The 14,983-nt window shown below is 34.2% G+C and overlaps 1 protein-coding gene across 1 annotated transcript; it reads right to left on the bottom strand.

Annotated features, from left to right (window-relative positions):
• Positions 1 to 1,116: 1,116 nt before the first annotated feature.
• On the bottom strand, positions 1,117 to 1,452 carry LOC120186111 (uncharacterized mitochondrial protein AtMg00810-like). Its single transcript, XM_039190141.1, has one exon. It carries the CDS (start codon positions 1,450 to 1,452, stop codon positions 1,117 to 1,119), a length of 336 nt encoding a protein of 111 aa, XP_039046072.1.
• Between the last annotated feature and the right edge of the window lie 13,531 nt (positions 1,453 to 14,983).

Here is a 14,983-nt window from a genome sequence, read left to right as displayed (position 1 = left end):
GTAAATGTTGTAAAAATGGTGCCTAATATGTAATTAATATCTATTAGGGTGATTTTATGTAAAAAGTCAACTTTTTTTATTTATTTTTATGTGTGGAAAAAAAACTTTCTACATTAAAATCATTAAATCTTCTTTTGTAAATTATTTTATAACTCGAAAAATTTTGATTGTTGCATGAAAAATTTATTGATTTTTAAAATTAATTGTTTAAAAATATAAAAAAAATTAAAATAAACTTTTAATTACAATTAGGGATCAAATGAATTATTAGTCATTAATTATTATTTTGTTAACAACAATTAATAATGTTTATTCATTTTTAATAAAACTAGAATTTAATATTTTTATATTTTTTAAAATTAATATTAAAAATATTTTAAATATATAGGTGATATTTTTTAGCTTTACCTTCTTCTTTTTTTGTTGAATTTTATTCACTTTTAATTCTTTTTTATTGTATTTTTATTGAATTTTAAATATATGAGTTATAATTTGTTGGAATATAGCAGAAATGTTGAAGAAGAAACAAGAGAATGCTTTATTGATTGAATAACTTGAATTGAATTTACAGTATGCATCATTACGGTTTTATACAACAATACAACAAACTTCTATAACTGACTAACAAACTCATAACAACCTAGCTTCTAGAACTTCTCTATACTCAGATATGCATGAGCTATATGTGAGCCATACGTACACGCATGACACTATACACACATAATGCAAGCTGCGTCATTCATTCTCTCAACATTCTCCCTGCTTCTTCCCCTCTTCAGCAAACAAACAAACATTTAACTTCTCACAAAAACTAGCAAAGGCAGCTTTTGCTAAGGGTTTAGTCAAGCCATCAACAACTTGATGAGCTGCTTGAACATAGCTCACGCACAGTTGATTTGCAGCTATCTTCTCCCTAACAAAGTGCACATCTAAGTCTACATGTTTGGATTAGGAGTGGTACACTGAATTAACACTCAACGCAATCGCATTGGTGTTATCACACCATATTGTTGGTTGTTTTCATTTTGACACCTTCAAATCAGTGAGCAAAGCATCAATCCATGCTACTTCAGTTGTTGTATCTGCAAGGCTTATATATTCAGCTTCCATGGTTGATCATGACACCACCTTTTGTTTCTTTGCGCTCCATGTTACTAAACTTCCTCCAACAAAAACACAGTAACCAAACTTCGATCGTCTATCATCTACACAGCCACCCCAATCAGCATCCGAGAAAGCTGATATATGCAACTTGCCTGGAACAAACCCCAGACCATAGTCCAATGTCCCACCTAGATAACGCAGAATGTGTTTAGCAGCAAACATATGTTGCTCTCTTGGTGCGTGCATAAACTGGGCCACTTTGTTCACACTAAAGGCAATATCGGGTCTTGTGTGACACACATAGAGCAGCCCTCCTACTAGGCTTCGAAATTCTCGTGCATCAGCCATCAATACCCTTCATCATTCTTCAACTGTGAGGATGCAACCATAGGAGTAGAAGTACACGAGGCCTTAGTCATTTTTGTTTTCTCAAACAACTCTAGAATATACTGCTTTTGACTAAGAACCAACAACTGATCACATCTCTTACTTCAATGCGTAAAAAATAGTGTAGTTCCCCCAAATCTTTCAACGAAAAATTATCTTTTAACAACATGACCACCTTCTCTATTTCACTCGAAGACTGCCCAATTACTATGATGTCATAAGCATATACTAAAACATATGTTGACACTCCGTCTGCTGCCAGAACGAAAAGAGAAGCATCAGCTTTGGACTCCTTAAATCCAAGATGCAAGAGACTACTTTTCAGCTTCGCATGCCAATTCTGTGGTGCTTGGCGCAACCCATATAGTGACTTCTGCAGCTTGCACACCAACTTGATACCATCAGCTGTGAATTGTTCAAAGCCAGGCAGTTGTTGGATGAACATGTTCTCACTCAGCTCACCATGAAGAAATGTGTTATTGACATCAATTTTCCTTAGTGGCCATCCCCCAGAGACAGCAAGTGCCAGTATGATGTTCAACATAACAAATCGTACTACTGGGCTAAAGGTCTCCTTGAAGTCCTGCCCAGGCACTTAAGAATACCCCTTAGCAACCAACCTAGCCTTGTACCATTGAACCGTTCCATCGGAGTTGCGTTTTACCTTAAACAACCATTTGCAGCCAACAACAGACCATCCTTCAGGTAACTGAACAAGTGTCGAAGTGCCATTATTTCTAAGAGCAGCAAGCTCAGCATGTACTACTTCTTTCCACTCCTTGGATTGTAGGGCATCATTAATCGAACCAGTAAGCATCTCACTTAACGAATTAATAAAGATTTTGGGTTTAAAGATCCCACATTTGCTTCTAGTCAATATAGGATGTTGATTAACCGAGGCTATATTCTATTCAGTGAACGGTTGCACTCCATCATTTGCTAAAAATTCAGGTACTTCAGTGGATAATTATTCAGGTACTTCAGTGGATAATTGTGTAGACTTAGGATCACTTGACTCAACCTCATTGTTATCCATAGTTGAGTTAGCGCCATTTTGGGGGGGGTAGGGTCAATACCACCTTGAATACTGGAGTTAGCACCATCAGCATGTGCATGTGATGACTCATTAGAACGTGTGGATGAACCAGACAATGCTTCTATTCTCTCATGATAAGGAACAACCTACAAGGGAGCAGACCTCCATGCACTAGTATGAGGCACATACTCAGGTTGTTTCTTATCTACAAAAGGCAACACATGTTCATCAAATTTAACATGCCTTGAGATATAGACGCGACCATCCGAGAAGGCATGAAAGCCTTGATGTTGCGAGCTGTAACCCAAGAAAACACAAGGAGCTGATAACATTAATTTATGCTGTTGAAAAGGCCTCAAGTGCGGGAAACAACGACACCCAAACACACGCAATGTGGTGTAATCTGGTTTAGAACAAAACAACTTTTCAAAAGGTGAAATATTATCTAACACTCTGGTAGGCAGACAATTAATTAGATTTGCCGCTGTAGCCACATCATAAGACCATAATCAAAATGGGAGAGTAGCCTGAGCTAGCAACACTAGAGTCAATTCAACCAAGTGGCGGTGTTTGCGTTCAACCACGCCGTTTTGCTCAGAGGTGTGAGGGCATGTGACTCGATGTAAAATGCCTGCACGAGCTAGTTCACATGAAAACTGCATGTACTCGCCTCCCCAATCACTCTAAACATACTTGATGGACAAAGAAAACTGGGTGGTGACAATAGATTGAAATAGTCGAAATGCATCAAGTGCCTGAGTTTTATCCTTTAGCATGTACACCCATGTATGTCGTGTACATATATCCACAAATGATACGTAGTATCGATAGCCACAAGATGAAACATGTGCAACACCCCAAAAATTGGTAAAACAAGCTGAAATGGAACATTGTAAACAGTAGCAGAAGAAGTAAAAGGCAACTTGTGACTCTTTCCCACGCAACAAGTAACACAAGTGGTATTGAAACTCTTTGGAATGTTAACATTGATGGAATTACATACATCTTTCAATGTTTGAAAAGTAGGGTGTCCTAATCGCCTATGCTAAAGGTCAAATACACTAAGACCAACAACATTGGAATTATTACACAAGAAAATTTTAGGCTCAATAGCAAAAGTGTACAACCCTTCATGTTGATACTCTCGAATAACCACTGCACCAGTTGTTTTATCTCGAACAAAGCACTCATCAGCATAAAACTCAATGAAGACATTGTTATCCTTAGCAAGCTTCAAAACCGAGAGCAAATGTTTTGTTATTTTGTGTACATGTAATAGATCACTTAATATTAAAGCTCGAGAGAAAGCATTCAAAAAAGTTTTACCAATTGAGTTCACCCCTAGTTACACGCCATTACCTAGTACGAGATTACTTGGGCCAGTAAATTCAGTTGAATGCATCAACTTGGAGCCATCTGGGGTAACATGGTGAGTTGCCCCCGAATCAATAACCCAATGTTCACCTGATGCCACGTTTGCTTGGGGCTGGTTATAAGAGGACAGCTGCTTGGTATTGCAACACTAGCATCCTGACGAGTCAAATGTGGCACAATTAGTAGCATCAGAATCGTCTCTGGATCGTGATGAGCCATAAACCACATTAACCCCAGAGAAGTCTCGATCAAAGCGATACAAGCACCGATCTACAGAATGGTCATTCTTACCGCATACCTTGTACTGAAGCCGTGCACGACCTCGACCATGTCCACTGGATCGACCACTACGAGACAATTCAGACGAGCCGACTGCTACTCTTCCTTGAGCAACATGAGCACTCATTGTAAGGTTCTCAGGCTGAGCATCAAAACCAGCAATCTGCGTTTTCGCATCAACAAGCATCGAGTAAACCTGATCCAAAGACAAAGTTTCTTGTGTAGTAGTGATTACTACCATGAACGGCTGGTATTCACACGACAGTCCTTTAAGAATACTCACGATGTGTTCAACTTGAAACACTGAACTTCCACAAAATGCAAGCGAATCACAAATTTCTTTAACTCGAGTGAGGTAAACTCGTATATAATCATCACCTTTCTTCATAGACTGAAGCTTGTAGTGTAGGTTCATACCGTGGTGGTGGATTGATTGGCAAAACATTATAGAACTGTGTTCCAAACAGTAGTGGCTGACTCGACACTAACGAATTGTGGCAACAACGGAGTTGATCGTGGATAAGAGCCAGGACTCAAGGGCACTGTCTTGGGCTATAAAGTCTTCATAGGCTTCATTGGCAACAGTCTCGCCGTTGGCATCAACAACCGTCTACGGAGGAGCTGTTAAGGATCCATTCAACAACCTTTCAAGATGGTGGATGCGAATTGTAAGTAAAATCTGCTGCTTCCACAGAAGGAAGTTCATCTCATCAAGCACCACGTTTACCCATTTGTTGGTAAACATACGAGCTGATGAGGAGGATTAATCACCAAAGAGAGCCATCGCAGCTCAACAGAAAGCTCCAAGACCGAAGGAGAATGATACCATGTTGGAATATAGTAGAAATGTTAAAGAAGAAATAAGAGAATTATTTATTGATTGAATAGCTTGAATTGAATTTACAGTATGCATCATTACGGTTTTATACAGCAATACAACAACATCCTATAACTGACTAACAAACTCATAACAACCTAGCTTCTAGAACTTCTCTATACTCAGATATGCATGAGCTATACGTGAGCCATACATACACACATGACACTATATACACACACACTAGAAGCTGCATCATTCATTCTCTCAACATAATTCAAATTAATCATTTATTCTGCTATTATTCAAATTAATTAAGAAAAATTATGGTAAAATGTTTCTAAAAGAAAAATATAAATACATACATGAAAATCTAAAGATTTTCCTTTATTTTGTGTTACTCTCTAAACTAGTAAAATTCAATAAAAAAAAAGAATATAAAGCTAAAAAATATCACCTATATATTTAAAATATTCTTTCTAATATTAATTTTAAAAAATAAAAATAAATATTAAATTCTAATTTTATTAAAAATAAATAAACATTATTAACTATTGTTAAAAAATAATAATTAATGACTAATAATTCATTTGATCCCTCAATTGTAATTAAAAGTTTATTTTAATATTTTTATATTTTTAAATAATTAATTTTAAAAGTCAATAAATTTTTCAAAAATATATGAAATTTATAATTTTTTAAATTATAAAATATTTCTTATCATCATCATCATCATTTTGTAAAATAAATACTAGTTATAAAACTTTTATAAAATTATTCATATTTTAAATTACTTACCCTCAAAGTTTTCCTATACTAGATTATACGTATTATGTAATTTCATGTAAAAATCAAAATTTTTTGAGTTATAAAATAATTTGCAATAGAATATTTAAAGATTTTAATGCATAAATTTTTTTGTACACCCAAAAAATAAATAAAAAAAGTTGACGTTTTTACACAAAAATCACCAGTCACGTGGCGTAAGGCGCGATGCATGGGTTGCGCCTTTCTGCAAAGGTTGTTAGATCAGGAAATATATCTGAAAGGGTGTCTGACAGGTAAATATATAACGAAAGGTGATTTTTGGGGAAAATTGCTGAAATATTAATTCTAGATAGAAGGATGTGAATGTTATTTAATTCTTAAAATATATGGACAAAAATTATAAAATTTTTAAATGAGAAAAAAATTCTAAGAAAACTGTATACGTGGAATCAATTATTACTCTAATATGTATATTTGTCTAAAATTATGGAACGCAAAATGATATATTTGGTGGGGCATAATAAAAAAAAGGGTAAAGTATAGTAATGGTCACTGAACTTTTCTAAAGCTTTCATTTAGGTCCCCCAACTTTTAAAACTTGCAATACAGTCCTCCAACATTTAGTCTATTTGATATATGGTCCCTGATGTTACACTACTATTAGTACGTTTGCAATATGGTCACTGAACTTTTTAGGCGCTTGTATTTAGGTCCCCCAACTTTTAAAACTTACAACACAGTCCTCAATTTCAATCTAAACCCTAAATTCCTTTTCTCTCTTCTCATTTCCTTTTTCTCTTATCTCTTCTCATTTCCAGCATAACTTTTCAGTCGGTGATCCATGGGAAATTCTAATCTAACTTTGAATTATGTGGATGTGTTGACTTGAATAAGGGTCCATTGAGAGAAGACCCGACCAAGGGACTATCGGGACCATCAATGATTCAAGGTGTAATGTTAGATACAGGTCATCTTAGGTGAAGCATAGATGTTCGATGAAATGCAGAGTTGACAAATACTGCTAAGATGAACAAAGTATCATTGTTGAAAGTCACCAACAAAGCTAGAATTATTTTGTATAAATAATATATAATAATTTTTTTCGATTAATCCTTGTGGTTAAAGATTTTCCTACAAATGATTGAATATAATGAAATCTAAAATAGTGCATTCACCTCTCAGTCTCTTTCGCTCACATGGACTCTCGTTTGGTTTTTTTTCTTCAATTTTTCGCCATGTAAAATTATAAAACCAAGCAGTGCTCTATCTTTCAGCTTTTTTTTTACAAAGAAAAAATGAGGAAGAATTGTTGGAACGCAACATCGATTTCGTTTATTTCTTAGCCTCTCCCCTCACTTGCAAGAAGGTATTTATTTTCTATTTTGGGCTATCCGGAAGTAAGCTTTTCATCTTTTGCACTTTCTCATTTTCAGCTCGCATTGTGTGTTTTTTGTTGAAATTTTTATGTTTCTGAAACTTCATGTCAATGATCTGGATATTCAGTATTAGTTTTGAACCAAAATCATCTAATTTTATTTCTTTCTTCTTATCAAACTTTTAGTACTCCTTATGAAAGATATTCAGTCTATCAGAATAGAAGTGAAACAGGGTCCTAGGCTAAATTTTTTTTTATTCTTGTTTGGTTTTTCTTTAAATAAAGGAATTGGTTGTGAGTATCGATATAGTGAAATCGCCATGCTCAATCTGAGAGACTGTTGGTACTAGTTTACTGGGAATTGTATTAATCCGACATGTGGTTTTCGGTGTCATGTGAGCTCGTATTCTTTTTAATAATTTCATGTTGATTATGAGACTGATATATCGAGAACAAATTGGATTTTTACATGTTTTGGAAATTTTACAGTTGAATTGTTTTGAATTATAGCTTTAGAAGATAATTATGCATGCACGTAACTTGAAAGACATCATGACAGGGTATTATATTTAAAGCAGCAACTTGAACCTGTCATGATGCCTTTCGAATTGCGAAAGAGACTGAGAGGTGAATGCACTCTTTAGGATTTCATTATATTTGATCATCTGTTGGAAAATTGTTGAAAACATTTTGATGTTTCGATATAACAAATAAAGAACTATTGAATTTCAAGATTTTATTCAATTTTAAATTTTAAATTCGATTAAATTATTCGAATATAAAAAATATTACTCCAAGTTTTCAAATATCAATTTTAATCCTTACTTAAGTATAAAATTATGTTTTAAGTCTTAAAATATTTTTGAAACAATTTTTACAAAGTATTTCTAACCTTAATCGGGCCAAAAATAATTTTTACGAAGGGATGTATCGATACACTCTTGTATGTACCGATACACCCCATATTTTGAATATAATTTGGGTATCGATACACAACTGATGTAACGTTACACTCCTGGCTCCAAGCAACATCGAATATAATTAGTGTACCGATCGTATACACTAGGTCAACCAACGGTCAAAATATTTGAATTTTACACTAAGTGTTCTGATACACCTTGATTGTGTATCGATACACCTACGCTCCGAACATATTTTTTTAAATGGTATTCACACCACAACTGCTCTATTGACTTCACCAATGATCCCCAACGTTCAGAAGTGACTCAAGATGTATTTAAACAAGCTCAGGAGCCATTGATCAATAACAAGAAACAACAATTAAGAAGGGAAGCTAGAGAATCAAAGAGAAAGCATCAAACCTAAAGTTTGAGCATTTCAAGCCTATTTTCATTCAATATTAATTTTGCTTTCAAGAGAACAATTTGTGTTCAATTGTATTCATTCTTGAGTGTTCTTTCTTTGTTCTAGAATTGTGCAAACATCTTACCTTGTGAGGATTTTCTGTAAGTTTGCAAAATTTGTGTTTTTCTCTTTGAGAGATAGTGTTCTTAAGAATTTGGGGTATAATTCTTGAAGGACTTGTAAGGTTACTTTTTATCCTCAAAATAAAGAAAAAATAGTGAATTTGTGGAAAATCCTTAGTGTGGATAGCTAAGGTAGTGTACGTAGAATTTGGTTGAGAAAGTCGAATCACTCTAAATCGTTGTGCAGATATTTTCAATTTTTTAAAAAGGTTGCACCAAAATTTTTATTTCCAATTCACCCTCTCTTGGCTGATTCATCAATCGATTAACTCAACAATTAGTATCAGAGCCACACTAATTTGAAGGTTTAACCACCTCTTGAGTCGATTCGGGAAGAGTTATATCGATATTCAAGTCATCAATGGCCTCCACATCAAACTTCGACTTCGTTCTTAATTCTCATCCCACAAACAAGCCTCCTTTCTTCAATAGTTCTAATTATGCCTATTGGAAGAATATGATGAGATACTTCATTCAAGCTAGTGACATGAGAGCATGAAAAATCATTGTGAACGGATACATCGAACGATCCACACATCCAAATTTTTGGAGTGAAGAAGAGACGAGAATGTTCCAGCTCAACTCAAAGGCTATTCATATTCTATTTTATGCTCTTGGACCAGATGAATACGTGAGAGTTTCATCTTGTACAACCTCCAAGGAGATATACGATAAACTACAAGTCACACATGAAGGCACAAACGAGGTAAAAGAATCTAAAATTAGTCTTCTAACTCATAGCTATGAAAATTTCAGGATAAAACCGGATGAAGATATCAAAGCTTTGACGAATAGATTTTCCATGATTGTCAATGGTCTCAAATCATATGGAGAGATAATTCCAAATGAGAAGCTTGTGAGGAAGATAATTTATTCTCTTCCAAAATCTTGGTAATCAAAGACGACGACGATAATCGAAGCTAAAAACTTAAAATCCTTAACTCTCGATGAGCTTATTGGTTCTCTCCTCACACATGAAATGATGATTCAAGATGAGATAGACCTCGAGAAAAAGGACGAGATAAAGAAGCAGACGGAGAAAAAGAAGAACGTTGGAGTTGCTCTCAAATCCACAAAAGATGAGAGTGATTCTGATAAAGATGACGATGACGAGGAAATGACATTATTTGCCAAACTGTTCAGAAAACTAATGTAGCCCAACAGAGGAAGAAAATTCAAACGAAATGATGGCTTCAAAAATGAACCAATGGAGAAGGACACGATCATTTTCTACAAATGCAAAAAACTTGGGCATGTCAAATACGATTACCTATAATTAAAGAAAAAGGGTCAATCGAAAAATAAGCATAAGGCACACGTAGTTACATGGAGCGATGATGAAGCTTTCGATGAAGAGGAACAAGAAGTAGTAAACTTGTGCTTGATGGCCTTCGTGGAGGATTCTCAAGTAACCTCTAAGTCATCTGATTTAGAAGATTAATCTTTTGATGAGTTATTAGAGGAATATACTGGATTGGCTTCGGATTATGAAAAATTATTTTCGAAAAACAAAAAAGATATTTCAAAATTGAAAGACGAAAATAATATCATATCCAAGACCAATGTTGATCTTGAAAGTAAAATTAAAGATTTGCAAATCAAACTAGATGAGTTTGAAAAGAAAAATACTTATTTACATAATTTACTTTCAAGAGTAAATGATGATCAACAAAAAGAAATTAATGATCTTAAAGCTTCTTTTAATAAAGTTGGAACAAAATATTTTGAAAATGGAGAAATTTCAAATTCCAACTTTGTTAGAATAAGTTTTAAAAAGTACAATCATAGAGGTCCCCAAAGAACCTCCAATGGCAAAATCGTTAGAAGTATATGAGTTCCTAAAGAACTCATTACTTCTGAAGATAAGGATATCCTACACAAATGCATACCCAAGGGGACTATAATTTTAGAAACTAATGAATATGGACCCAAAAGAATTTCGGTACCAAAAATCAAAAATTAATCTATGTTTGTAGGGAAATGAGCATTACTACAAGGCACGAGAAAAAAGTTCAAACTCATGGTACCTTAATAATGAATGCTCAAGACATATGACTAGAGTCAAGAGCCGGTTCAAAAAGCTTAACGACAAAAATGGAGGAGAGGTGACTTTTGGTGATAATTCAAAAGGTCACTTTGAAGGTATAGGTACTATAGGTAATACCTCTTCCATGCAAATTAAAAATGTGTTATATGTGAATGGGTTGAAGCATAATCTTCTAATTATTAGTTAATTTTGTGATAAGTGATAAAATGTCTTGTTTGAATCTAACAGTTGTAAAGTTATTCACATGATATCTGATTACATTGGTCATAGAATAGGAAACATTTATGGTGCATTTAGATACAATAAATATGACTAATTTGTGCCTAGTTGCTAAGGATAAACATGATACTTGGTTATGTCATAGGAGACTAGGACATACAAGCATGAGTGTTTTACAAAGACTAATTCAAGGAGACTTAGTAAGAGGATTGCCAAAGCTAAAATTTGATAAAGATAAAATATGTGATGCTTGTGCTAAAGGAAAACACAAAAGAGCTTCCTTTAAGTCCATTAATGATGTATCAACTAGTAGAGTATTACAATTAATCCATATAGATCTTTTTGGGCCAATTAGGACTATTAGCTTGGGTGGAAAAAAATATTGTTTTGTATTGGTAGATGACTATTCTAGATATACTTGGGTTCTATTCTTAAGTACTAAAGATGAAGCATTAGAAAAATTCATCACGTTTTCAAAAGTAATCCAAAACAAAAAATGTTACTCTATTTCTAGTGTTAGGAGTGATCATGGTATTGAATTTGAAAATATCGGATTTACTGGGTTTTGTAATTCTAATGGAATTAGTTATAATTTTTCAGCACCTAGAACCCCTCAACAAAATGGAGTTGTTGAGAAAAAAATTGAACTTTAGAAGAAATGGCTAGAACCATGCTTTGTGAAAACAATTTGCCAAAATATTTTTGGGCGGAAGCCACAAATACCGCTTGTTATGCTATAAATCGAGTATTGATTAGGTCTATTTTAAAGAAAACTCCATATGAACTTTTCAAAAATAAAAAGTCTAACATTAGTTATTTTCATCCTTTTGGATGTAAATGTTTTGTTTTAAACAACGGTAAAGACAATCTTAGCAAATTTGATGCTAAAAGTGCTGAAGAAATATTTCTGTGTTATTCCTTAAATTCTAAAGCTTATCGGGCATTTAATAAAATAAATTTAGTGGTAGAAGAGTCTATACATGTTGTTTTCGATGATAATCCGTCTGCATGAACTAGTTTACATGACAACTGCCTGTACTCGCCTCCCCAAGCACTCTAAATAGACTTGATGGACAAAGAAAACTGGGTGGTGACCATAGCTTGGAATAGTCGAAATGCATCAAGTGCCTGAGTTTTATCCTTTAGCATGTACACCCATGTATGTCGTTTATATGCATCCACAAATGATACGTAGTATCGATAGCCACAACATGAAACATGTGCAGCACCCCAAAAATCGGTAAAAACAAGCTGAAATGGAGCATTGTACACAGTAGAGAAGAAGTAAAAGGCAACTGGTGACTCTTTCCCACGCAACAATCAACACAAGTGGTATTGATACTCTTTGAAATGTTAACATTGATGGAATTACATACATCTTTCAATGTTTGAAAAGTAGGGTGTCCTAATCGCCTATGCCAAAGGTCAAATACACTAGGACCAACAACATTGGACTTATTACACAAGAAGATTTTAGGCTCAATAGCAAAAGTGTACAGTCCTTCATGTTGCTGCCCTCGAATAACCACTGTACCAGTTGTTTTACCTCAAACAGAGCACTCATCAGCATGAAACTCAGTGAAGACATTGTTGTCCTTAGCAAGCTTCGAAATCAAGAGCAAATGTTTTGTTATTTTGTGCACATGTAATAGATCACTTAATATTTAAGATCGAGAGAAAGCATTCAAAAATATTTTACCAATTGAGTTCACCCCTAGTTACACGCCATTACCTAGTAAGAGATTACCTGGGCCAGTAAATTAAGTTGAATGCATCAACTTAAAGCCATATGGGGTAACATGGTGAGTTGCCACCGAATTAATAACCCAATGTTCACATGATGCCACGTTTACTTGGGGATGGTTGGAAGAGGACAGCTGCTTGGCATTGCAACACGAGCATCCTGACGAGTCAAATGTGGCACAATTAGTAGCACCAGAATCATCTCTGGATCGTGATGAGCCAGAAACCACATTAACCCCAGGGAAGTCTCGATCAAAGTGATACCAGCACCGATCTACAGAATGGCCATTCTTACCGAATAACTGGCACTGAAGCCGTGCACGACCTCGACCACGTCCACTGAATCGACCACTACGAGACGATTCAGACGAGCCAACTGCTACTCTTCCTTGAGCAACATGAGCACTCATTGTAAGGTTCTCAGGCTGAGCATCAAAACCAGCAATCTGCGTTTTCGCATCAACAAGCATCGAGTAAACCTGATCCAAAGATAGAGTTTCTCGTGTAGTGGTGATTACTACCATGAACGGCTGGTATTCATATGACAGTCCTTTAAAAATACTCACGATGCGTTCAACTTGAGACACTGGACTTCCACAAAATGCAAGTAAATCACAAATTTCTTTAACTCGAGTGAGGTAAACTCGTATATAATCATGACCTTTCTTCATAGACTGAAGCTTGTAGTGTAGGTTCATACCGTGGTGGTGGATTGATTGGCAAAAAATTGTAAAACTGTGTTCCAAACAGCAGTGGCTGACTCGACACTAACGAATTGTGGCAACAACGGAGCACTGATCGTGGATAAGAGCCACGACTCAAGGGCACTGTCTTAGGCTATAAAGTCTTCATAGGCTTCATTGGCAATAGTCTCGCCGTTGGCATCAACAACCGTCTACGGAGGAGCTGTTAAGGAGCCATTCAACAACCTTTCAAGATGGTGGATGCGAACTGTAAGTAGAGCATGCTGCTTCCACAGAAGGAAGTTCATCTCATCAAGCACAATGTTTACCCGTTTGTTGGTAAACATACGAGCTGACGAGGAGGATGAATCACCAAAGAGAGCCATCGCAGCTCACCAGAAAGCTCCAAGACCGAAGGCGAATGATACCATGTTGGAATATAGCAGAAATGTTGAAGAAGAAACAAGAGAATGCTTTATTGATTAAATAACTTGAATTGAATTTGCAGTATGCATCATTACGGTTTTATAAAGCAATACAACAATCTCCTATAATTGACTAACAAACTCATAACAACCTAGCTTCTAGAACTTCTCTATACTCAGATATGCATGAGCTATACGTGAGCCATACGTACACACATGACACTATTACACACACACTACAAGTTGCGTCATTCATTCTCTCAACATAATTCAAATTAATCATTTATTCTGCTATTATTCAAATTAATTAAGAAAAATTATGGTAAAATGTTTCTAAAAGAAAAATATAAATACATACATGAAAATCTAAAGATTTTCCTTTCTTTTGTGTCACTCTCTAAACTTGTAATAGAATTCAATAAAAAAAGAATGTAACGCTAAAAAATATCACCTATATATTTAAAATATTCTTTCTAATATTAATTTTAAAAAATAAAAAATAAATATTAAATTAAAAATAAATAAACATTATTAACTGTTGTTAAAAAATAATAATTAATGACTAATAATTCATTTGATCCCTCAATTGTAATTAAAAGTTTATTTTAATATTTTTATATTTTTAAATAATTAATTTTATAAGTCAATAAATTTTTCAAAAATATATGAAATTTATAAATTTTAAATTATAAAATATTTCTTATCATCGTTATCATCATCATCATTTTGTAAAAGAAATACTAGTTATAAAACTTGTATAAAATTATTCATATTTTAAATTACTTACCCTCAAAGTTTTCCTATAGTAGATTATACGTATTATGTAATTTCATGTAAAAATAAAAAATTTCGAGTTATAAAATAATTTGCAAAAGAATATTTAAAGATTTTAATGCATAAAGTTTTTTTTGCACACACAAAAAATAAATAAAAAATGTTGACGTTTTTACACAAAAATCACCCAGTCTTTACACGTGGCGTAAGGCGCGATGCATGGGTTGCACCTTTCTACAAAGGATGTTAGATCAGGAAATATATCTGAAAGGGTGTCTGACATGTAAATATATAACGAAAGGTGATTTTTGGAGAAAATCGCTGAAATATTAATTCTAGATAGAATGATGTGAATGTTATTTAATTATTAAAATATATGGACAAAAATTATAAAATTTTTAATTGAGAAAAAAATTCTAAGAAAACTGTATACGTGGCATCAATTATTACTCTAATATGTATATT

Source organism: Hibiscus syriacus, unplaced genomic scaffold, assembly GCF_006381635.1.
Source record: "Hibiscus syriacus cultivar Baekdansim isolate YM2019G1 unplaced genomic scaffold, ASM638163v2 tig00113279_pilon, whole genome shotgun sequence".
Taxonomy (NCBI): domain Eukaryota; kingdom Viridiplantae; phylum Streptophyta; class Magnoliopsida; order Malvales; family Malvaceae; genus Hibiscus; species Hibiscus syriacus.
Note: the sequence above shows the minus strand (reverse complement) of the source record. Positions and strands in the feature narration are given on the sequence as shown.